Source organism: Penicillium coprophilum (assembly GCF_028826855.1).
Source record: "Penicillium coprophilum strain IBT 35676 chromosome Unknown utg000005l_segment0_segment0, whole genome shotgun sequence".
NCBI classification, from domain to species: domain Eukaryota; kingdom Fungi; phylum Ascomycota; class Eurotiomycetes; order Eurotiales; family Aspergillaceae; genus Penicillium; species Penicillium coprophilum.
In genome coordinates, this window is record NW_026622724.1 from 1,390,884 (window position 1) to 1,413,832 (window position 22,949).

At 49.3% G+C, this 22,949-nt stretch overlaps 12 protein-coding genes across 12 annotated transcripts; 7 read left to right on the forward strand and 5 right to left on the reverse strand.

Annotated features, from left to right (window-relative positions):
- Nucleotides 1-165: 165 nt before the first annotated feature.
- On the reverse strand, nucleotides 166-1,292 carry N7500_008120 (SDR family NAD(P)-dependent oxidoreductase; the record flags this gene model as incomplete). Its single annotated transcript, XM_056679264.1, has 3 exons — nucleotides 166-553; nucleotides 635-1,055; nucleotides 1,121-1,292. The coding sequence occupies 3 exons, from the start codon at nucleotides 1,290-1,292 to the stop codon at nucleotides 166-168; spliced, it is 981 nt and encodes a 326-aa protein (XP_056529636.1).
- Nucleotides 1,293-1,569: 277 nt separating this feature from the next.
- N7500_008121 (Zn(II)2Cys6 transcription factor domain-containing protein) lies at nucleotides 1,570-2,906 on the reverse strand (the record flags this gene model as incomplete). Its single annotated transcript, XM_056679265.1, has 2 exons — nucleotides 1,570-2,496; nucleotides 2,553-2,906. The coding sequence occupies 2 exons, from the start codon at nucleotides 2,904-2,906 to the stop codon at nucleotides 1,570-1,572; spliced, it is 1,281 nt and encodes a 426-aa protein (XP_056529637.1).
- Nucleotides 2,907-3,916: 1,010 nt separating this feature from the next.
- N7500_008122 (hemolysin III family protein) lies at nucleotides 3,917-4,873 on the reverse strand (the record flags this gene model as incomplete). The annotated part of the gene is made up of 1 exon (XM_056679266.1): nucleotides 3,917-4,873. One exon carries the CDS (start codon nucleotides 4,871-4,873, stop codon nucleotides 3,917-3,919), a length of 957 nt encoding a protein of 318 aa, XP_056529638.1.
- A 306-nt stretch (nucleotides 4,874-5,179) lies between these two features.
- On the forward strand, nucleotides 5,180-6,133 carry N7500_008123 (uncharacterized protein; the record flags this gene model as incomplete). The annotated part of the gene is made up of 2 exons (XM_056679267.1): nucleotides 5,180-5,268; nucleotides 5,317-6,133. The coding sequence occupies 2 exons, from the start codon at nucleotides 5,180-5,182 to the stop codon at nucleotides 6,131-6,133; spliced, it is 906 nt and encodes a 301-aa protein (XP_056529639.1).
- A 244-nt stretch (nucleotides 6,134-6,377) lies between these two features.
- On the reverse strand, nucleotides 6,378-7,949 carry N7500_008124 (uncharacterized protein; the record flags this gene model as incomplete). The annotated part of the gene is made up of 4 exons (XM_056679268.1): nucleotides 6,378-6,572; nucleotides 6,661-7,744; nucleotides 7,799-7,847; nucleotides 7,907-7,949. The coding sequence occupies 4 exons, from the start codon at nucleotides 7,947-7,949 to the stop codon at nucleotides 6,378-6,380; spliced, it is 1,371 nt and encodes a 456-aa protein (XP_056529640.1).
- Nucleotides 7,950-8,235: 286 nt separating this feature from the next.
- N7500_008125 (dolichyl-phosphate beta-D-mannosyltransferase) lies at nucleotides 8,236-9,035 on the forward strand (the record flags this gene model as incomplete). The annotated part of the gene is made up of 2 exons (XM_056679269.1): nucleotides 8,236-8,339; nucleotides 8,402-9,035. 2 exons carry the CDS (start codon nucleotides 8,236-8,238, stop codon nucleotides 9,033-9,035), a joined length of 738 nt encoding a protein of 245 aa, XP_056529641.1.
- A 260-nt stretch (nucleotides 9,036-9,295) lies between these two features.
- N7500_008126 (uncharacterized protein) lies at nucleotides 9,296-10,383 on the reverse strand (the record flags this gene model as incomplete). Its single annotated transcript, XM_056679270.1, has 2 exons — nucleotides 9,296-10,279; nucleotides 10,330-10,383. 2 exons carry the CDS (start codon nucleotides 10,381-10,383, stop codon nucleotides 9,296-9,298), a joined length of 1,038 nt encoding a protein of 345 aa, XP_056529642.1.
- Nucleotides 10,384-11,259: 876 nt separating this feature from the next.
- On the forward strand, nucleotides 11,260-13,533 carry N7500_008127 (transcription factor TFIIIC subunit TFC6; the record flags this gene model as incomplete). Its single annotated transcript, XM_056679271.1, has 1 exon — nucleotides 11,260-13,533. The coding sequence occupies one exon, from the start codon at nucleotides 11,260-11,262 to the stop codon at nucleotides 13,531-13,533; it is 2,274 nt and encodes a 757-aa protein (XP_056529643.1).
- A 781-nt stretch (nucleotides 13,534-14,314) lies between these two features.
- N7500_008128 (uncharacterized protein) lies at nucleotides 14,315-15,214 on the forward strand (the record flags this gene model as incomplete). The annotated part of the gene is made up of 1 exon (XM_056679272.1): nucleotides 14,315-15,214. One exon carries the CDS (start codon nucleotides 14,315-14,317, stop codon nucleotides 15,212-15,214), a length of 900 nt encoding a protein of 299 aa, XP_056529644.1.
- Nucleotides 15,215-15,906: 692 nt separating this feature from the next.
- On the forward strand, nucleotides 15,907-19,434 carry N7500_008129 (formin-binding protein HOF1; the record flags this gene model as incomplete). The annotated part of the gene is made up of 6 exons (XM_056679273.1): nucleotides 15,907-15,949; nucleotides 16,001-16,105; nucleotides 16,158-16,444; nucleotides 16,492-16,803; nucleotides 16,855-19,192; nucleotides 19,265-19,434. The coding sequence occupies 6 exons, from the start codon at nucleotides 15,907-15,909 to the stop codon at nucleotides 19,432-19,434; spliced, it is 3,255 nt and encodes a 1,084-aa protein (XP_056529645.1).
- Nucleotides 19,435-20,445: 1,011 nt separating this feature from the next.
- N7500_008130 (uncharacterized protein) lies at nucleotides 20,446-20,890 on the forward strand (the record flags this gene model as incomplete). Its single annotated transcript, XM_056679274.1, has 2 exons — nucleotides 20,446-20,496; nucleotides 20,546-20,890. The coding sequence occupies 2 exons, from the start codon at nucleotides 20,446-20,448 to the stop codon at nucleotides 20,888-20,890; spliced, it is 396 nt and encodes a 131-aa protein (XP_056529646.1).
- Nucleotides 20,891-21,056: 166 nt separating this feature from the next.
- N7500_008131 (uncharacterized protein) lies at nucleotides 21,057-22,200 on the forward strand (the record flags this gene model as incomplete). Its single annotated transcript, XM_056679275.1, has 2 exons — nucleotides 21,057-21,704; nucleotides 21,757-22,200. The coding sequence occupies 2 exons, from the start codon at nucleotides 21,057-21,059 to the stop codon at nucleotides 22,198-22,200; spliced, it is 1,092 nt and encodes a 363-aa protein (XP_056529647.1).
- Between the last annotated feature and the right edge of the window lie 749 nt (nucleotides 22,201-22,949).

Below are 22,949 nucleotides of genomic sequence, written 5' to 3' on the forward strand. Positions count from 1 at the left end.
ATGGACCCTATGCAGGGTGACATGGTATACATCTCAACATCTTCACGATGATATATATATATATGCACACTTTTAATAGAGCAGATGCATACCATTCCACAATTCCATTCCACACAAATTTCCAGCTCTAGACTCGGATATATATACCGCTCTTATATACAGAACCTACATATTCCGTCCACCAGTAACCCGAATCGTCTCCCCATTCACATAAGAGAACCACGGCGACGCAACACCTAGAACAGCCCTCGCAGCTTCCTCAGGTGTCGCAGGTCTCCCCAGCGGAATATCAGGGTAAGCAACAGCCTCTTTCTTCTTCTCCGCCCCACCCGTCTTCGTCGCAAGCTGCTTTCCCGGAATCCCCAGGGCAACCTTCGTGCCATCAGGCGTGGTGATAAAAGCACCTTCTTCCTTGGCAGCAGTCAGACGCGTCGTCACAAAGCCAAAGGCAATAGTATTCGACCGCACACCAAAGGCCGGGCCCCATTCTTTGGCAATCGTGCGCGTCAGGCCGACGACGCCAGCTTTGGCAACTGCATAATTAGCCTGGCCTCTATTTCGAGATTAGTATGTGTTTTATTTTCTACTGTTGGGAAAGAGAAAAGTGGAGTACAGAGGTTCGTCGGGTACTTACGCATTGCCGTGGATACCACTTGTACTGCTGATGTTGATCACTACGCGCGGCTCGTTGTCCTTCACGCGGAAGTAGGGCGCTGCAGCGCGCACGAGCTGGAATGGGGCCGTGTTGTGGACTGCCAGCATGGTTTCCCATTGCTTATCTGTCATCTGTGATGGAAGGATTGTGATTAGTGGAATGCTTGGCTTGGGATTCTGTAGATACATGTTGAAGCTGGGATCGTGTCTTACCTTGTGAATGACACCATCCCAGGTGAACCCGGCGTTGTTCACGATGATGTGGATTTTGCCGTTTCCGAACTCGGCGGTTTTCTTTACGAGATCGGTTATGTAGTTGCTGTCGAGGACGTCGCCTACGACGGCGAGGGCGCGGCCGGCTTTTACGGAGTTAATTGCGTCGGCGACGGCGTTGGCTTTCTCTGTTTGTTTGTTAGAGGGGGCTTGATATAGATCAAATGTCAAGATTGAATTATGGATTTCATACTGGCATCGATATCCGCGACTACGACCTTCGCGCCTTCGTTTGCGAATAGTCGTGCGGCTTCAGCGCCGATGCCTTGGCCTGCGCCGGTGATGATGGCTACCTGGCCTGCTAGCAGACCGGCCGGGTAGTTAAGGTGTTCATTGACCTGGTTGAGACGATCGGAGGGAGCCATTTTTGAAATGTTGGGATATGCCAAATGCGAGCTTGTAAGAGGGGTCTTATACAAGTTCTCGGCTCTGAGATCGCCGAGGCTCACCGCGGACCGAGATTGTGGGGTGTACAGCATACATGGGGGAAGGTTGACCATCTAGTTTGGTATCGTCAAATGTATTTATATAGGCGATATGATGTTCAATTTTCTGTTGATATAGCCGAGCTGCGTTTACTGTTCAGCTTGGGGATCTCTCTCTACATCAGAAAACAGTTGATCTCCCATGCATGGGTATAATTCAAAGAGAATCGTCATGCATCACTCCAGATCCACAGATACAATCGCCCCACGAAGTTGACTGTAAGAATGCCGAAACAGTAGCTTCATAACCTGCGATGATAGGAAGTAGGCCTTCAGTTCTGGGCGTGCCGCTTAGAGTACCGATATCCAAGTCAGAAAGTAAGCCGAGATGGTCTGTAGTCCAGTTCTGACTGACGTGCTCTGATAATTTCGGTTCTGACGAACCTTCCTGATCTCCCAACTTGGGAATTTGAACATCGACAGCACTAGCGGTACCTTTCAGAGCCAGCAACACATCCCGGCACTGTAACAACAGGCCTCGGAGTAGAAAATTGCGTATCTGCCTATTTTCCTCGTGGCAGATCTCATAGTACCCATAGCGGATATCGACCCCATGTTCTGGGCGCGGAGCCCGAGACGTCTCCCGCGAAACCCAGTACTCAAAGAGCTGGAGGGTGAGATTCAGTACCGATATAGTCAGCAGCAGGTTTGTGCTATCTTTGGGACACTTGGTACACTGCAGGAACATCTGACAGGCGCAAAAGGTGCATTTAATTGTCTGCAGGCTGTGATCGAGCCGCAGGGGCATTGATCCAGCAAGTAAGTGGTTCAGCCGGTTCATGTGGAATAGCTGCATATCCACACACTCGCATGGCGAGATCGGATACGGCGAAGCCACCGAGCCAGCTAGAGATGGACTGCCCATTCCGTCGGCCAGTTCCCCGGATAGAAATGTCGGCGTCACAGGCGTATGTGGATATCCCAGACCAGCTGGGAGGGCAGGACATGGATCCACGAGGTCTGTGAATGGAGAGCTCTCAACCGTCGTCAACTGCCCTGGACAGACGGATGATTCTAGGGTTGTTGTGTTGCCGAAACTCCGGGGACTTTCCCAGAAGCCCGGCTGATTTGATATCAAGCAGACCTATTGAACGGCAACTTTTTAGAAACATGTCATTATACGCAGGAGGGAAAACTTACATCGTTGTCAATTGCCGGGTCAGGAATATGATTGCTGTAGCTATTCCCCACTAGCGGTTCCATGTCAGCCACAGGGGCAACAAGCCGACTCCCGCGAAAGCCACGCATCGCGGGTTTTTCTTCTTGCAACTGGCCTAGTTTGCGAAGGGTTGCTCTGTTCTTGCTACCCTTTGGTTTACCAGATCGATTTGCAAATCCGTATTGGCACTGTAGGCCGTGACGCAGGCACCGAGTACAAACACTCTTGCCAGACAAGTTGCATTTCACCTTGGATTGCCTGCAGTTTTCACACGCAGTTCGGAGTTTAGGTGTATCTCCGCCGGCATATGGGCTACCATTGGAATCTGCAAGCATTGTCTGTCGGAAGTAATGGACTGGGAGGGGGAAGTACGAAAGAAACTGTCAGGCTCTCCCAATACGATATCAAAGACCCATCGCCCGGGGTTCGGTGATATATGGGTCTGGAGAGAAAGGGGAAAAAGAAAAGCAGGGAAATTAGAAATAGAAATCCAGGATCAATAGGATACACACATCCAATAAGACAAATGCTTCACACCACCCCACACTCAATCCTTGTGTATAGAGAAACAAGCTCAAGCTTCCAGTAGAAATGTCACTCTGGCATTCAAAGTACCGATGGCAGCCGCATACAGAGGTCAGCCGCTGTGAAACCCCAGTCCCATCTGATCCACCACGCATGGGAGACTGGAACCGTTATTCTGAGGTTAAAAAGAACCATCTTCCCTCCAACTCATTCCTAAGTTTGATCCAACCGGATCTGGTAAATGGATAGTGGCTGGAATTGACAGCGTTCACTATTTTTGAACACTGCTCGTGAGATGGGGAAATAGGGTCCCCCAAAAGAAACCGACGGGGGGGGTCCTTTTGTTGATAGCCGTCACACCCTGATGCAACATCAGAAAGGCCAATTTCGGGGTTAAGTTTCTGGGTTATTGGAGAAGAGATGAACCTTTGGCTAACAAGGGCTGTTGGTCTCAAGGTGATCCCGCTAGGGCCCTGCTACTGCCAATGAGACACGAGCACCATAGTCTCGAATCAACGCTGGACGCCATGTGAAATAGAAGCAAAACGGTCTCTTTTTTGAATTATCGGCTGACCGGATCTAGTCCCTGCAAAGTTATGTGTTCACCGCTTCCTTTCATTGTGTCATTGTCGTACATACTAATTCGAGTCATCGTCAGCAGGGGCCCCGGGGGACCTTTTGACCCTCGAGAGATTCTTGAACATAAGCCGCACCACGTACGCTACGTGAACATTTCCATGCTACCTCTTTTTTTTTTTAATATCTTTTTTTTTTTGCCATGAGTATGTTGTCTAACCTCTTGTGTTGCTCCAGACCCGACTCAGCCGCGTGGAATCTGACAGATTTCGGCAGCCCCGCTGTGCCGATAATCAAATGCCTTCAACAACCCTGTCAGGTGAGCTATTGCTGCGCAGACCACCAGCACGTGGAAGATTTGATGCGAACTCCCCACAATGTCGAATTTCCCCGGCATGAGTCGCTCAGGTACTCGGGCCGCATAGATCCCGGCTCCAAGTATATACAAGAAGCCCTGGAAAACGAGCCAGTTCAGACCAATCTGTTCTTGCATGCGGTCAAGTCCGAAGATGCTAATTCCATGGAGTACGGGGAAGATAGCAGACAAGCCCATCCCAACAAACATGGTGGCGCGGAATGGACGCCAGCGTGGTGTGCGGAACCGGGGAGAAGCGGATACAATCACGCAGCCTAGCCCAATGGTACATATCATGGTCCAGTACCTGTGTTGCAGATCGGGTACACAGTAAAATCCGTAGAAGACACTAGGTACAAAGCTTCCCACGATGAGTCCCACGATGCCGATATAGTCGAGTGAGTTTCCAATGCGTGCGACCACCGGGGAATGGTTCGATATTGTGTGAAAGGTTGCAGACATGCCAAGACAGAAGGCAGCCCCCGCGAAAAAGCAGGAAAAAGCGACAATATCAGAATCGGCCGCATTTTGGTACCGCGGAGCAAGTGAGTGGTATAGCCAGTATGCAGCGGGGGCAGAAATTAATGCTGGCAAGAGGTGGGTGTAGATGTTAACGGTCTCATTGTGAACGTAACCCAGCGATTGAAATGAACTTAAAAATGAGGACGAGGCGGGCCGATATCCAGTATGGATGTGATGGTTGTCGCGTTGCCAGTGAGGTAGATCGTCCCAATGAAGAAGTCGCTTCACCAACTTGTGAGCCTCCTCCCCGACAGCAGTCATCCCCGTAGGCTGACTATCTATCGACACTGTCTGATCTTCAACAGGGCGACGCTGGCGAGGCATAATCACATGTGATATGCAAGTATGCAAAGAGTTACAGGATGTTTCGAAGTTGACCAGCAATAGTATATGCAAGACAAGTCAGCAGATGAGATTTTGATTAGAAAAAAAGCAAATAAAGGAAGATTAAGCAGTAATTAAATATAAAAAAGAACGAGAGAAATTTCGACAGCCGTTGGGCAGTTGGGGCAACGTACGGAGTAGGGAAATCGCCGTGTTGGGAAAGCCTCGGCGTAGGGAAGAAGCAAACAAGACAAACAAGATATCAACTCTTGACAGTTGATCATATACTACCGAGTATGTCAACACATGTCAACACATGAAAAAAAGATGAGTCGCTTACGCCCAGTATCTGACTCCCTGGAAAATGTCGGATTTGTTTCCAAGGGGGATAAGAAGTGCGTTTGACATATGCGCTCTCCCGAATGCTATGCTAACATTCGCAGACTGTTGGACCATAAGATTCAGACGCAGTACTTTGACAACATAGTCGATCGATACATGCGATTTTGTGCCCATCACTCAAAAGACCTCGATGCAGCATTGGCCTCTCTTCCAACAAGTCCCTCAAACGATGCGACTTCCAATCCGCCTGCTTCCCGGTCGCCCTTGAAATTGAACCCCGCACAGAAGGGCATCCCACCACCATCGACGGAGCTATCCACACTCCTTCTCTCCCTTCGGAAGCTGCGCGAAGCCGTTCTAGCTACAGCTACAACTACACCCGCAGAATTCTCACAACGGATTCATGTCTTTTCCATTCGCTTAGCTATTCTCGCCCATCACCCGCCGTCATACTTCCCCTCTCTACGATACGTTCTGGGTAAACTACACAACACATCTCACCCACTACCCGGCGCTGAAGCCAAGGAACTGGTCACATACTTAATTCTCGATTATGCCTGTCGGCAAGGAGATATGATTGCGGCATTTGAACTGCGTTCCCGGGCGCGGAGAGAGCACTCCTATGAGTCACAGACAGTGGATAAGGTTTTGGGTGCCTTAATGCACGACAATTGGGTGGTGTTCTGGCAATTACACAACAGCGTGGACTCTCACATTCGCGCAGTGATGAATTGGGCTGCAGATCGAGTTCGCAGACACGCCCTCAAAGCCGTGGGGAGTGCCTATCTCAGCGTGCACATCAGTTGGATTTTGGGCGGCTGCACCGGAGACGAACAGAGTTGGACATGGGAGAAATTGGTCGAAAAGAGAAGCTTCGCTGGGAGCGCGAAGGTGATAGGGTCATCATCAAGCGACTGAAGCAGAGGGCCCCTCCCAAGCCGGAACCAGGCGCGTCGAGTGTTTGAGCACACGTTTGGGCTATACTTTCTTTGGACAAGAGCATTCGTTGGCGTTCATTTCATTGCATGGCGTTGGTTGGGAAAACGTCGTATCATTAGCCGACGGGGTATCATTCCCGGAGTATCAATTATTTTTTTTAGATCGTGTGCAGACATATCGAATTCAATGGCCCCCAGGGCGAAAAGGTCTTCAATTCAAAGCATTATAACTTCAGGTCTGAATTTGGCCGGTCTAAGTTTGTTTGTCCGATGGCAGGCTGTTTTGATAGCATATCAGCCAGCTGTCCCTTCATGCTAGTCGCACTATCGGAACAGAGCTCGTAGACCGTCGACAGATTGAAGATCAAACTACCAAACGAGTGGTTGGATGAGACCTGGGCCTCAAGAAGCCGACGAGACTGAAAAAAACAATTAGTCAATCGGTCCAAATCACTCTTGAGATAGGTGTGTCAAATAGATTTGTGTGGGATATAGGGGATCAAATACCTCGTCCAGTTGTCCAATGTACAGCAGGCACACAGCAAGGTTCTGAGCTACCAGAGCCCCATCCGTCCTCGTCCTATCCTCCCCGAGAATGCGCCACTCAGCCACTGCATCGGCAAAGCGGCCATCTGACATACTTATCAGAGGCTTCAGTAAACCAGCCTCTTTCGTCTCATTCGCCTCACCAAATACCTGGCTTGCTGCATCCAGATCACCAATCCGCAAAAGCAAAAGCGCTTTTCTCAACTTCGTGATGTTCGACTCTGGCCCAGGAACGCGGAGGCTGTCAAGTGATCTCCGGGCTGCATCGAAATCACCCATCTCTATAAGCGCATTCACGCTCCTAACCCCAAGATCTGCCAATCTCTGTTTCCATAATTCGCGCTCAGCTTCAGTAGCCTCAGGTCTCATGATCTCCCGACGCGCTTCCTGGCCGATCTCGTACAATCCACCAATACTTCGGCGAGAATCACCAAAGCCTATACTCTGAAGTCTCACGGCTAGTACACGAAGCGGCCATGGAACAATATGGCGATGATCTTGTTCATGATCTTGCTCATATTCTGGATTTTTATCATCATCAACTGCAGCCGATTCTGGCTTGAGATCAATGTAATAGAATGCTGAGCTCAAATCCTCTAGGGCTTTCGATTCTTGTGCTGCGAGAACTGTATTGCCGGACAGATCCAAGCAGGCTAAGCGCGTGTAAAAGAGGGAGAAGATGATCTTGATCTCTGTCGGAGATATTAAAGACGAAGTCAAGATTGAAGCAGAAAAATGTGCCGCAATGAGAAATCGACCTTCGGCCAATAGCTTTTCGAGGATACCTAGGGAAGTTGATAGAGGTTCTCCGGGGTTGAGAACAAGGAATTCAGACCGCAGTGGCGGAGGGATGTCAAGATGGGAGAGGGTATGGAAGTTGCTATGCCGGAGTAAAAACGAGAGATCTTTTTCTATAATTCCAGGTAGATCGTCTGGCGCAAGCGGATCTAACTCGTAGAAGGATGCCCCGTCAAAGGTGTCATTGGCAGCATGCATTGACCTGTGTTTGATAGGCGAAGTGGGCGTTTCGGGGAGAGCGAGAGGGCTGGAACGTGTAAGAGGAAATATATGACGGTCAAGGGCAAAGTACAATGCTCACTCATCTGATGCATCTAGAGGGCCTCTTGTCGAGCTGCGGGGCCGAGAAGCTATATGGGCAATCAGTAAGGGACAGTAGAAGTGTGAAGGTGACAAAGTCAACGCTTACACCTGGAGACATTGCGAATGTGCTTCCCTGGTACCGAATCCATATCTATAGCCTTTAGAGTATTTCTGAGACTAATTATTAGAATGAAAAACAGTAACGTCAGAAGTATTCCAATGGAGGTCGAAGCAAAACACCCGATAAGCTATCGGATTCTGCCAGTGCGGTGAAAGCCGGATCTGGCGACTTGGCCGCGATCTGGCGTTGCCGAATGCAACAAGCTGTCAGCTATACGGTCCCTACTCTTTTCCTTTCTTTTTTTTTTTTTATATGATCTTCGCTCAGATCTTCTACCACTCCTTACTTTATTAATTGACTTGTGGGGTTTCAAAATGGGCGCGGCCAAGAACAAGTACTCGGTCATTCTTCCCACCTACAATGAGCGGAGGAACCTCCCTATCATCGTCTGGCTGATCCAGAGGACCTTCAACCAGGAGTATGCGCTTAACTGATATAAACCAAGAGTGCTGGGGACTAACGTATGTTTTTCAATTTTAGGAAGCTGGATTGGGAGGTTATTATCGTTGACGACGGATCCCCTGACGGCACCCTCGAGATCGCCAAGCAGCTCCAGAAACTTTATGGCTCCGAACACATCATCCTCAAGCCCCGTCAGGGCAAGCTCGGTCTGGGCACAGCTTACGTTCATGGCTTGAAATATACCACCGGCAATTATGTTATCATCATGGACGCCGATTTCAGCCACCACCCCAAGTTCATCCCTGAGATGATCCGAATTCAAGAAGAGACCGACGCCGACATTGTGACCGGAACCCGATATGCGAACCGCGGAGATCTCAAGGGCGGAGTTTACGGCTGGGACTTGTTCCGCAAGTTCACTTCGCGGACTGCCAACCTCATCGCGGACGTCATGCTGATGCCCGGTGTGAGTGACTTGACTGGTAGCTTCCGGCTATACAAGAAGGCAGTGCTGGAGAAGGTTATCCTAAAGACCGAGAGCAAGGGCTACAGCTTCCAGATGGAGATGATGGTTCGTGCTAAGGCCATGGGCTACAAGGTGTCCGAGTGCCCCATTACCTTCGTCGATCGTCTGTACGGCGAGAGCAAGCTGGGTGGATCCGAGATTGTCGAATACCTTAAGGGCGTGATGAGTCTGTGGCTGAAGGTCTAAACTGGGCCTTGCCATTGAGACTTTGGTGCTCCAATGCTACGATCTATCTTTGCCTCAAGTCCAGCATGATATCATGTCTGGGCTTGCCTACTGCCCGTGCTGTGATATACCCCTTTCTAACCTCCTTGATTCCAAATCCATGCACTTTTGGGTGGTGTTTGAATGACCTATTTATTGTCGATATCAATTCAACGTTCTTTTGTCTTCTGGATTTCATGCTTATACTATCTTTATGCTTCAATATCATCAACCCCCAGCACTCAGAGGGCCTGGAGGTACCGTAGAACTCGATCAATGAGCTCCTGCTGACCCTTGTCATGAACATTGTGGCTGGCTCCAGGAATGACCGCGCTGTTTTCCGCATCCCACTTGGCGCCTCCTGCTTCGGTTGCCTTCTGCCATCTCTGTAACAGCTTTCCCTTGTCCACCCAATGCGGGCAATACTCATCTTCACCCGAATACAGTACCAATAACTTCGACTTGATAATACCTTGGGTGCCCACCATGCCAAAAGTCTTTTGCAAACGCTCATCACTCAAGTCGGAGCTGAAGAGGTCGTCATCAGATGGGTTGTCCGGGCTCTGAGGACTGACCAGACTCAAGAATCTCCGAGCACTGAGAGGCGTGTCAGGCGGATAAGAAAGCTTCGCAGTCAGATTCATAGGGAGAATGGTGTCGTTTTTCTCTGGTGTGTATGGTTGCTCACTCGCAAAGCTCACAAGCTGATCGTAGACCTTTTTAAGCTCCTCGGGTTGCTCAGAGGAATCGATAATAGCTTGTAGACCTTCTCTATCAGAGGCAGGTGCTTGCATAATAGCACCGTCGAGCTCAGGGCGGACCATGTGCCGAAGGCCACGATCAAACTGCTTGTGCGGCACGGGATTCGGCGAATAAAGGTAGTGGAGCACATCCTGGCTTCCGGTTGAATGACCCATGATCGCAATCTTTGCAGCTGTTGTCAGAGCACCAGGTTGGCGTGACGCCTTGAGATCGCGAATAAACCGCACGCACTGCCCAAGTTCTTCTACATCGCGATCAAGGCTTCCGACTCCCCATCCAGCATAGGAAGATGAGAGTAGGACAGAAAAGACCGACCATTCGGTATTTTCCAGAGCTTTAGCTAGCTTGGCCACGTAGGGGACAGTACAAAATCCATCTGTCAGTCCGCCCACGAAGATAAGGCTGTTTGTCTTGTTGATCCCCTCTGCTGGTGGGGTGAACTCAAAGGCCACAAGTCTAGGAGCCTGCGTGTGTTAATTAGCTTGGCATAAAGAATGAGCAACATAGTATATACATATTCATGGAGGATGCCGTTATGCGACGCCCCGCGATCAGCATGCGAGGACATGATCAAGGTGTGGTAGTTGACAAGGTTAAGACTCAATGAAGGTGGGAGATCAGCAGTTGACGTATCCGATTCGCAGGTGGGGTGGCCATATCTGCCTTACATTAGCCCTTGTTGATCTCATAAACTGGGACATTTTGATTCTAATTTCCATTAGATTACGCTGGTGACATTCACTCTGACATACAGGATATGTTGTACCTAGGTACAGAGTACTCGGTATTGCGGCTCATACTACACCTTTTAGGCTTAGCCTTCACTTTTGGTCGCCAAGGATGATGTACCTCGTGTTCAGGACCCCTATGTCAGTCAAGAAATGAACCCAGGAATGGATTTTGGCCAAGTAGACTGCTTGGTGAGTCCTGGTCTTTGGTAACCTCATAACAAACAACTCAGATATCTGGATAGACCTGAAGCTCTTCGGAGGTGTAAGACCAATCCCAAGTTTTACATGGAAAAGTCATTTTCAGAAAGTAAGCCTCTTACCGTTTTCTTTCTGCCGTCTATCTACCTATAGAGGGGGCATATGTTAAAAAAGGCACCTGAGCAGAATGTCTTAAAGCGGTCAATCACTATTCTTTATTTCATCAGCAAATGAAGGAGGAAATGACCTGGTGAAGATGAGTGTTTGATTTGTTGCCGCCCGAAATACAAGGCAAAAGCGCTAGCCATGTTGGGGCTAGCGCCACCGCCCTTGACCCTTCCTGTATTGCTGAAGCTTCTCTATTTCCAATTTCAGATAGTGGACGTCTTGATACACAAGATCACAGCTACTTTTCCCAGCAAGAGGTATCACTCAGTGTTCAACAATTTGAGACGCGTTGCGCATACACACTGTTGTTATTGGCTGTTGTTGACAGTGTAACCTATCTAAGCAACATGCCTTCTGGCCGCAGGTCTGGACGCTTTAAAGGCCCCAGGGCCGTCTACGTTGATGATCCATTCAAGGCAGCTGGGATCAGTGATGATGAGGATTCCAGCAAGCTGGAAAGCCTTGTCAAGGGGAAAAAGAAGCGCGCCCAAACAGAGGATTCAGCCTCAGACAATGAATTTGTCGCTGGTTCAGGCGAAGAAGCCGAAGAGGACATTGACGAAGAAGAGGACCTAGAAGACGATCCTGAAGTGGGGCCAGAAGAGGAAATGGGATCAGAACCTGATGCCTCTGACCCCGAAGAAATGGAGATCGACGGCATCAAGAATACTCCCAGGAAAGAGCGTCCAGGTCGTTCAACATCGCACCTATACGATGCAAACTTTAAGAAGCGAAGAGCCGATGGCACAGTTGTGCCAGCTGATGAAGAGACACACATCCGCGGCATCATCGAGCCCAGAGATCATTTGTCCAAAGGCACTTATTACAGTCTCACTTTCGGTTCCGACGATCGGGATCTGATGCCAGCAGTCCACTTTCGAATGCGATGGAACAAGGGCATAGATGCGGTCTTTCCATCTCGCTTCACCTTGGATGATACGGAGAAGAAGCCTGAATATCTCTACGGGCCCACGTTTGGGGTTCACCCAGATGATGTTATGCGAGAAAGCACCCATGGGTGGGACTGGTACTACAACCGGGATATTGGTGAGAGATTTCGGAAAAGACAGCGCGTTGAAACGATTGAAGAGTCGCGGGCGTCCCAAAACTACCTCCCCCAACCAGATACGCGAAAGCATGGAATTTTACTGGGTCCGCATGACAACCAACAAGTCTTCGAGCTAGGATATCATGAGTCTTTTGACTTTGGAAAAGCCTGGGAAAAACCAGGCTCCAAAGCAGACGAGTCAAAAAATGGGACCAAAAGAATTCGGGAAGGTTGGATGTTAAACATCGGCCAAAAGGCAAATTGCATGGCTTGGGCCCCAAACCAGAATGGTACAACGCAGTACCTTGCTGTGGCTGCGCCGATCACAGAAACTCAAAAAAACCAATACAGATCAGAAGAAAGTGAGCCCATCTCATCGTTTCAACCCTCACAGCCTTTTCCTAGCGCTCTACAAATCTGGGAATTCAAAGGCAAACCGAGTGAGACCCTTACAATGACACTTGATATGGACTCCGAGCCCCGGCTTCGACAAGTCTTGTGTGCTGACTGGGGGGACCTGAGGCGCATGGTATGGTGTACTTTGCCCCGGACCGAACGAGTGGAAGACGAAAAAGAAGAAAAGGAATCTATTGGTTTACTCGCCACAATATGGGGGGATGGAACTGTCAGAGTTCTGGATATCAAAACAGGCAGGGGATCACAAGAAACAGAATTCCGTGAGTGTCCCTTTTGTGAGGGTTTTACGAGTCCCGCTAATGTGCAAGATATAGTCAAAATAAAATCCCCTGCGTTTGAGGCAAGACCGGCATCAACAGTCTGCACATGTGTCACATGGCTATCCCCTACTGAGATTGCAGTGGGCTGCGGTAATGGCTTTGTGGCTATCTGGAATATCGAGCCTACCTCTGAATCTGAACCCCTACCTTACCTCTATCAGCCAATCCACGCCACCTATATACTCAATATCACATCGGCATACCCGGTTCATCCACAACTAATCGTCACTGTTTCTATGGATGGTGAAACGAGGATGTGGTCAGCCCTAGATCCAATCAGGGAAATGACCTCGACGGGCCGCATGCGAGGGGCCTCTCCCCACATCAGCTATTCCCCCATCTGCCAGTCTGTTGTCGGCGGAGATGAGAACGAATTTGCTCGTATCATTCCAATTCGACGGTTTTTCACCACCACCACCATTGCGCGGCTCAGCAGCGTAGTCTCGGCCATGGCGCAATGCAGTACTCATCACCCCTGTGCCCTATTTGGCAGTGCCGCAGGCGAGGTCGTAGGAACAAATCCCTTCCGACGAGTTGTTTACAACAAGGAGCAAATCTGGCAGCAGATATGGTTCACGCATGAATGGATTCCAACTTCCAAAACGGACACTCTGGGCACCAGTCGATTCCTTGACGGATACCGGGCTGAGAACCAGAAGCTGGCAACCCACAAGCTGTACGAGACTAATCCTGTCAGTGGGATGGGGACTTCGACAGTTTACGAAGAAAATACCCACGTCACAGCCCTTGGGTGGAACCCCAACCGCCATTGTGCAGCCTGGGCCAGCGCTGCGCTGGGGTGTGGATTGGTGAGAGTAGAAGATCTTGCCGTCTAGGTATTGCCACTGCGACATTCAGGATGGCCGCCTTGATGAAACATGGGATCTGCCTAGATCGTCCTGTCAATGATGGTCATTAGGACATCATATTTGATCTATGAAAAGAAACTAGGCGACAGTGAAATGAAGTGTGCTATATCAGCTGTGTCAGAGTGGATCCTCGAGCCCCCAGCCACATCAATTGCTTACTTAAATGTCGCCATGAAGACCCCACCGCAACATCGTGGTTGGCAGACGCGCCATGTGGGTACACCTAGATTAGCTCCACCCAATCAAAAAAAGCAAATTAAAAAAAAATCCCAGTTAAACATAGAACAGCTGTCGAGGTACCTAGGTGTATAGTTGATGCTTTTTTCTAATTTCTGCTTCTTTCCAGAAGACAAAGAATGCAAAGAAAAAAAATTAAAAAACCTAACATTGAAAAAGATAGCCGAGGAGACTACTAAAAAGCCTACATAAGGCCGACTATTTCTGTAGAATATAGATTAAAAACAAAAAGGCCATGGCTGGACTGCAGCTAGCCCAGCCACCGTAGATCCCAGCCGCCTAATTTCTGTCCAATAGAACTTCACGTCACCCTGATAGGAGATCATTTTGATATGACTTTTAAACCCGACTTGAATCCTTTCTTTGTCGTTCATCATCAAATCTCTATCTTCAACCCAAGCCTCTCGCCCAACATCACCCATTCCTCAATTGTCTTGTTCACATTTCGATCTGTTTTAAGCGTCTTTCTCTTTTAAATTACCATTGCAAGCTTCAATTGCTCCCCGTCACCATGCATTTCTCTTCTGCTGCACTCTTCGCCCTTTGCTCTATCAGCGTGACCCAGGCGGCGCCTCTCGCCAACCCCGAGAATGAAGACCTCGCCCGCCATGCAGCTTATTCCGTGGTCAATGCCGATGGAGACTCTTCTTCCAGCTCAGTTGCAAGTGAAGTCGGTACAGTCTTCGAAGTATCCACAGTCACTGCTCCTGGTGCCCCGCCGGTCCAGGTCACTGTGACTGTGACTGCCACCCCTTCAAGCGCAGCCTACTCTTCGACTCCCGTGGCTAGCTCTACTCCGTGCTCGGAGACTCCCGCTTCCGACTCTTCCTCTTTCTTCCGCCGGGGCCTGAGAGCAGCTGGCCAGCCTGCTCTATTTGCTCGCGAGTACTCTAGCTCCTCTTCTGCCTATCCCACTGCCTCTGCCTCCGAGTCTCTCTATGCTCGTGGCTGGTACTCGGCTGCTTCTGGTACTCCTTCTGTTGCCACTCCTGCCGCTTCGTCCACTGCGCTTGTGGCTCGCGGCTTCGGTGATTGGTCCTCCTCCGCTTCGGTTTCGCCTTCTTCTTCCAGCCTGAGTGCGTCCGCTTCCGCTACTCACCTCGCCGCTCGTGGCTGGTACTCTTCTGTTGCCACTCCGTCTGCCTCGGCAACTTCCCTTGTGGCTCGTGGCTTTGGTGATTGGTCTTCTTCTGCTTCACCCTCCAGCTCCAGCGTCTCTACTTCAGCTGCTCCCCTGGCTGTCCGCGGCCCCTACGGCTGGTACTCCCCTGCCCCCAGTGCTTCTTCCGTCGCCACGCCTTCTGCCTCTTCAGGCCTTGTGGCTCGTGGTGTCCGCAGCTGGGGCTCCTCCAGTGTGTCTTTGCCTGTCTCCAGCACCTTCGCTGCGTCGGCGACTCCCGTGGTCTACTAAGACAGACAACGTGAAACACGATATTTAGCTTCTTCTAAAGGAGCACGAGCAAGGCTTTCCATGAACTGATGAAATCCTTGATTTATGGCACGATATGATTGCAACAACGAAAAAGAAAGATATTGCAAATGGCTTGATTTATCCCCATGATGGTTTTGGGGATGCATATTTGACTGGCGTTTTTACTGGAAGCAATTTTTTCACTACAATTCTTCATGTGTCTTCTACTTCTTGTGGATATGGGATTGGATTTTCGCGTTGGCTTGGCCTACATAGACTGGATTTGAATATTTGATGGGCCCCCAAATTACATAGAAAGGTTACATTATGCAACGAGAACGAATGAAATCCACATTTTATGACAGTCTTTCCGATATAACTCAATCTTCGGTAAATAATCTTTTCTAAATTTGTCCAACTTCCTTCGTTAGGGCAGGTTGGATGCATAAATAGATTATGTAACGCAGTGCATGGCCGCGCGGTGGTTGCCCCGAGAGACGCGCCCGTAAACACCATCCCTCCGCTCATCTTCAACTTCAACATCTTGCGACCTCCAAAGGTCTTTTCGTGTTTTATTTTTCTTTATTCTTCAACAGTGTTATTGTTCTTCCTTTTATTTTTCTTTGTACCTGTGATTTCAACACATTTCGATTGCATGCGCAAAGGCTGGCCGAGGCTCAACATCGATCACAATGCCGGGGACAGTGGCAGACGGACCTACGGTCTCCATGTCTTGTATGTGGTACTACACTAAAGCAATCTTGCACGTGCTGACTATTTCTCTAGTTGCCAACAATTTTTGGGGCAAGGATGATGCAGGACTTCAACCAATGTTGGACCGTGTTCATAATTCAAAGATCACTAACGATGAATTGAAGGTTTTCTACAGCAGTATGTGACATGCATGCGACCATGACAGGATCGAATTTTGACACTTTCATAGTTCGAGCCTCGATTGAAGATGAATACGCGCGCAAGCTCCAGGCTCTGTGTCGCAAGAGCTTGGGGTCAAGCGAGTCGGGATCCCTCCGAGCCTCACTCGACGTGGTTCGTGGCGAGACTGAAGCGATCGCCAAGGCACACGCAGCCATAGCGGGACAAATGAAGACCGAGTTGGAGGAGCCACTTGCTGCTTTTGCTAGTGGTATTAAGGAACGACGAAAGATCATCCAACAATGCATTGAGCGCTTACACAAGACCAAAATGCAGCAGACACAGCTTGTCAACAAAGTGAGTAACTTCATGGTGTGACAAGAGGGCAAATACTAACTCCACAGACGCGTGATCGTTATGAGCAGGACTGTCTTCGCATCAAGGGATACCTTGCGCAGGGCCACATGGTTATGGGCCAGGAAGAGCGCAAAAATAAAGCCAAGCTGGAGAAGACTCAGATCCAGATGGCATCTAATAGTCAAGAATACGAAGCGGCTGTCAAACAACTCGAGGAGACAACTGGACGCTGGAATAAGGAATGGAAGTCAGCATGCGACAAATTTCAAGATTTGGAAGAGGAGCGCCTGGACTTCACCAAGAGCAGCTTGTGGACCTACGCGAACATTGCTTCTACTGTTTGTGTCAGCGACGATGCCGTATGTTGGTTTTGCCCCGATTGAATTTGCAAATACTAATTCGAGATATAGTCATGCGAGAAAGTGCGTCTCTCCTTGGAGAACTGCGAAGTGGAGAAGGATATCATTGCTTTTATCAAGGAACGAGGGACTGGCCAGGAGATCCCAGATCCTCCCCGATTCATCAACTTCTGCAAGGATGATGACTCAAGCTCTGAGATAGACGAAGCCGAAGGTTACTCGGTAGCCCAGTTTCAGCGTACTATGAATCCTGCATTCCGCACATCTTCTCCTCAACCCTCCACATTTGATTCACACCATGACCCGCAGTCAGATCTTGCGGCTCAAATGGGACATTCTGCTCCCCCTGCAGTTAGCAATGCGCCCCCTCAGCAGCAGCAGCAGCAACCGCCACCCTTACACCAGCAACAATTCATGCAGCCGCAGCCTCTCATGCAACAGCAACAACCGCCACTTTTACAGCAGCAGTCATTTATGCAACAGCAGCCTCTCCTACAAAAACAACCGCCTCCCTTACAGCAGCAGCAGCCATTTATGCAACAGCAACCTCCCCTACAAAAACAACCGCCTCCCTTGCAGCAGCAGCAGCAGCAGCAGCAGCAGCAGCAACAGCAGCAACAGCAACAGCAACAGCAGCAACAACAGCAGCCAATTATGCAACAGCAGCCTCTTCTGCAACAGCAACTGCCGCTACAGCCACAACCCCAGCAACCAGCACCTCTAGACTTCCGCCGTGGCGGTGCACCGCCTCCGAACTATGACCCCGAGCAACATGGTGAAATTAATACTGTTCCCCACAACGCATATCCCACAGATGGTATGACCATGTTCTGTCGTGCCGGACCACCCTCAGAACGCAGCTCGGCGACCAGCGCGTATCGCCCTTCTAGCCGTGACTCTCAGAGCGAAGTCTCGAACCCTACCTCTGTTTCTAGTGTCGAGGAAACCCCTACGAAAAAGTCTGTAGTAAAGCCACCAACCAGTGCGCCAATGTCAGTTTCTGGAGACGACAAATCACCGAAAAAGAAGAGCGCTTTCTTTAGCAACAGCCCCTTCCGTCGCAAGAGTCGCCATGACAAAGAAAGGCCTGTTATCTCAACACAACAAGTCACCTCCCCGCAATCGGTTGTCTCACCCCACCCGGTGTCTCGTGGTGGCTGGGACTCGCCGACAAAGCAAATAAGTCCAACAAAGCAAATGAGCCCCTCCAAGCAAGCGAGTCCCCCCAAACAAGTCGTCAGCCCGCCTAAGCAAATAAGCCCACCCGAGCAAGTCGCCAGCCCACCTAAGCAAGTGAGCCCCCCCAAACAAGTGAGCCCGCTCAAGCAAGTTAGTCCACCGAAACAAGTTAGTCCACCGAAGCAGGCTAGCCCAACCAAGCAAGTCAGCCCAGTCAGGCCTCCAGCAGGCCCCCCGGCTCGTGTTTCTGGCAGCCCGGAGCCTGTTGATCCCCGAGCCAACTTCCAGCTCAACGTTGGGAACAATGTCTTTGACGTTGCATCCCCAGAACAGAGCTCACCCAGCAAAGAATCACAGCCAAACCAGGCGTCCGAGGATGACTTGGACCCTATCGCACGGGCTCTGGCAGACCTTAAGACAAGCGGCAAGCAGTCGGCCACTCGGGTATCGGCAGATAGATACCACGGCATCTCCACGCCTACTCCGTCGGCACATTCTTCCACATACGGTGGCAGCACTACTAACGTTGCTGCTCCGCCACCTGCATACAATGATCCCGCAGCCAAGCGACTCGGCGCACCTCAGCCGGCCTTCACGGCAAAGCAAATGCACAAGACAACTCAGAAGTATACTGGTCAAACTCAGAGCATGCTTCGAGGACAAAACAACAGCATGGGGTCTAGACATAGCGGTCAAAGTCAAGAACCCCCTCGAGCTAGATCCCCAGCACCAGCACCGAGACGTAGCGTCAGCCCTCAGGTTGCGCCTCCCCGTGTGGATACTCGGATGAGCCAGAACAGTGGCAGGGGGCCGAGCCCTAGTCCGAGTAGTTACCATTCTAACAGCATGCGAAGTCAATACAGCCACTCGCCCACCCCCCGTCGTACTCAAGATCCACCCTACTCTCCAAACGATTTTGTTCGAAGGGCCTCGCCCGCTATGAGTCACCGCGCTGTATCCCCGCAGCCTCAGTTCAGACAGCAAGCTCGTCCTTCTAGTTCTGGTGGCATGGAGCTGCAATTATCTGGAAGCCACGACATGTACGGCTCCAGCAGTCCTGGTGGATATGCCGGTTCAGTTCGAGGGAGCAGCCGCCCCTCATCAACTTATGGTGATGGTCCCCCTATTGGCCGATCCCGCAGTCGTACTATGGCTGTTGCAGAGCCTGGACGTAAATTCAGCCGTGATGGCCGTCCAATCTTGCACTTTGGTAAGCATTTACTTTTTTTTTTTTCTCTTGCACAGTAGATTGTTAGTTTCTAACTTGATTTCAACCTCACAGCTCGCGCCATGTACACCTACAATGCCGCCATCCCCGAAGAGCTCAGCTTTGGCAAGGGCGATGTCCTTGCTGTCATCCGCCTGCAGGATGACGGGTGGTGGGAAGCCGAAGTCACCAACGCCCGTGGCCACCCTGGTCTCGTGCCAAGCAACTATCTGCAAATCATATGATACCCCATTGATCTCACGACATGCCACGACCTTTGCAATCTTCGTCCCGATGGTGATGCTCTTCTTCATGTTCTCACGTAGATACCATGCCTTTTTGTCGACTTTCTTTGCACATTGACAATTTCTTTCTAACACTACTTTTATTTTTCTTTCATTCTCAGCATGGTGCTGCAGTCCAGTCTTTACATCATCGAACAGCCTGTTTAATCTCATTATTCTGTTCTTGCGGATGTTTTTGGAAACTTTAGCGTGTGCTTCTGGGAATTATTTTTACCAATGTGCTTCGTTGAATTCGTTGGAAATGCTTTTTTTTGTCTTTCTCATTCTCTTAACAGAGATCTGTTCGAACGAAATTGTATGATGAACAATCTCGGGCCATGAAGACCCTAACTTTATGGCCTTGTCGTTTTCTTATTCCCCCTTCTCGCTCCGTTCCCCGTCATTTGCTTTGGTGTATCTTCGGACGCTCCTTCAATTGCTATGCAGAATACGACATGTCGGTCTAATTGATGCCCTTCTTTTTATGACTTTTCCCATGGTAGATGTAGATAGTAGGTAGATCACGGTAGCAGTAGCTTGAATTGAATCGAAGACAGTTCAATTTGTCTTCATAGATGCAGGTACCTTCATAGTTCTAGTACGATAGCCATTTTTGGAAGCTCATTGCAATGCCTTAGGTCACAATTAGCACAAGACATCAGGACTGATAAATATTTAGTTCCTGTTGTGGCCCTTGCTCCAAGCGTCCCTTTAATTCGTCTACATGTCATTCAAAGTCTTGATCATATGGATCATAACGTATGCGTCTGCCTGACTTGGAGCTAAAGTATCTAACCACCACAGCGGAACTAAATTAGCGCCAGGATGTACAGTGAAAGGCAAAATAATCAAAAGGAGTTAGCGCCATAGTAGGAGGCTTAGCTGCCTAATGAGACCTGTCTTATAGAACCGCCGTGGTGCCCCTCGCCATTACGCAGAAAGTTCACCATCTTCCATTTTTGGTAAATTACGATGAACTTTCTACAATCACATCCTGATGTGTCATATCTTGTCTTCCAGTTGGTACGTACAGGTGTACAAGCATTTTGAGTCTCCTTCTAACCATTTCTAGCTGGAGAGGGAAGATCTCAAAGATATCTGCCTGTTGTCAAAGTCGTGTAATGCATTAGCTACGCCACTACTGTACCGATCAGTGGTCCTGGAGTTTGAAGTCGAAAGGATAGTAGGAGCAAATCTGCATGAACCGGCGGGCCCCGAAGAGAAAATCTATCTGTTCTCATCGCTTTTGTCTCGTCTTTTGGATGATGGAAATGCCCATGTTAGAAGCTGGGTACGGGATATTACAGTCAGACGGGCATCTTACTACGATGGCTCGAATACTATGTCAGAGTTTGAGCCGTCTCGTGATGTACTCACCGCACTGCTTGAAAGGTTGCCGAACGTACAAAATATCTAGTAGGACGCCCCTGTCATATCCTAAGGCTTTTTATTAACACTGGCACAGTTTATACAGAGGCAGGGAAGGTATCGCGTTGACACCAGCTTTACTAGATACAATCGCGAGCCACGATTGCAAACCTCATCTCCATTTACGAGATGAGCGTGGCCAAACACCAGTCGACATGCCAATGCCTATGGTCCGGTCATTGAAAGTATCTGGGGATGGGGATCTGGATAGGCTCCTTGGTGCATGTCCCAATCTTCGAGACCTATCTTACTCTATATCAAGATTCGCCAGTGGCTGTGGTATGGGCCGTCAACCTCGTCCATCTCACCGGCCATACGTTCTCACACCAGTTCCTAGAATACCTCCTTTAGAGAGTATGTTGTTGGAGGGGTTCTATATTGACCCAGATCAGGCTTCGTGGTGGCGAAACGGATTCCCCTCGAACACCTTGAAGTCACTCATCCTCGGTCCTGAGGACAACGAAGGAGCTTTGGAAGTGCTCAGTGATTGTTCCTTATCTTTGAGGAGACTCGAGATCTCGACGTGGAATCCTGCCAGAGATAAAGAAACCAAGGACAAGGCTATTAATGCCTTTTTATTGTCGCTCAACACGTTGAAAACCCTAATCGTGAAAGGTTATTCACCTTCGATTGCTGCAATTGGCAATCATCGTTCGTTGAAAAGCCTCTGTCTTCATCAAATCGAGCAACCAGATGAGCGCAGAGAATCTCTCTCGATTAACGAACTCAAGACGATAGACGAATTCTGTCCTGACCTTGAACACTTGGAGCTCGATATCACCCAGAGCAAGAAGGGCGAATGGGTAAGTGCCACAGCAGATTCACGCTCTCATAGTCTACTAACCAGTTTCCCAGCCCCAAGACTTCATCACTGCCTTCCTAGCAAATTTCCCCCATCTTCGCTCTTTGAAATTCCATGTGGCACTCGGACTTAGATCCCGTTTTTCCGCCGAAGAACTCAGTGGTTATAATAATGGCGAGAATACTGGTGCTAACAAGAAAAATCCCATCACAAACTGGAATCCCTCCTGGGATGCCTATGTGAAATCGGAAGAGCAGATGAGCAAGGTTCTGACCAATTCGAGTGCCGGAGCCTTCCTGGATATTCTGACTGCCAGAGACTTATCTCTGAAGCTTCGAAAGTTGACGCTCGAAACTGGTGAATCGCTCCGTCGTTTCCCGCAGTGGGCGCCATGGTATGCAAATGCGGAACAGAGTAATGCTAGAATTTTCAAAGCTTCGCTCCCCTTAGATGGGAATTCATTGCCTACTGTTAGGGAGAGGCTTATCTTTGAATAACCTCGCTGTTGTGAGGCCTCTCAAATGGGACATGTCTGGCTTGTGGTCCGGATTGTCTCTTGTCGAAGGATAGGGGTTTGGAGTAGAAATTCAGAGTATCCAGAACAGTCTACATAGCTTTAGCCTCGTCTCGTTTATTATCTAACCCCCTCCGTTCTCTCTCTCCAGTCTCTACATTACAGTACCTGATCGATTTCTAATCATATTTTGAAGCCCCGGATAAGTCACTATACGCTAATAGGCTCTAAAACCCTTTGCCTATAGGACGTGCTAGCAGACTTAATTAATTGGACAGAAGATCAAGCGCCAGACACATCAAAGCCGAGTAAATGGATCCTCTTAGCTAGTCGATTCTGATAGAAAGACTGGTATACTACTATCCTCTAGCGGCTTGATATCTTAGGAATAATATCACTTGGGCTTTTTTGAAGCTCTATCTAGAGGAAATTCACTATATCATAGTTGCCAAACTCTCTATAGGCTGTGAAAATCACCTTGAAATATTGTAGAAGATGACAAAGAGTAATGTGCACTTTTATGTGACGTGTCGGGTGCCAATGTAGGAGAATCTTGAAATGACTATCCATGAAATAGCTTTTTGGCAAACTATTTGTAGTTTCTGGATAGATGAGCTTCATAGATAGCATAGTAAGAGCGTTTACTAGGGTCCATAATAATTCTACCATGTTTTCACCATTGGTTTCTATATAGGGCTTATCGGGTGTCCCCCCATGTTATGCCAAGCGCAC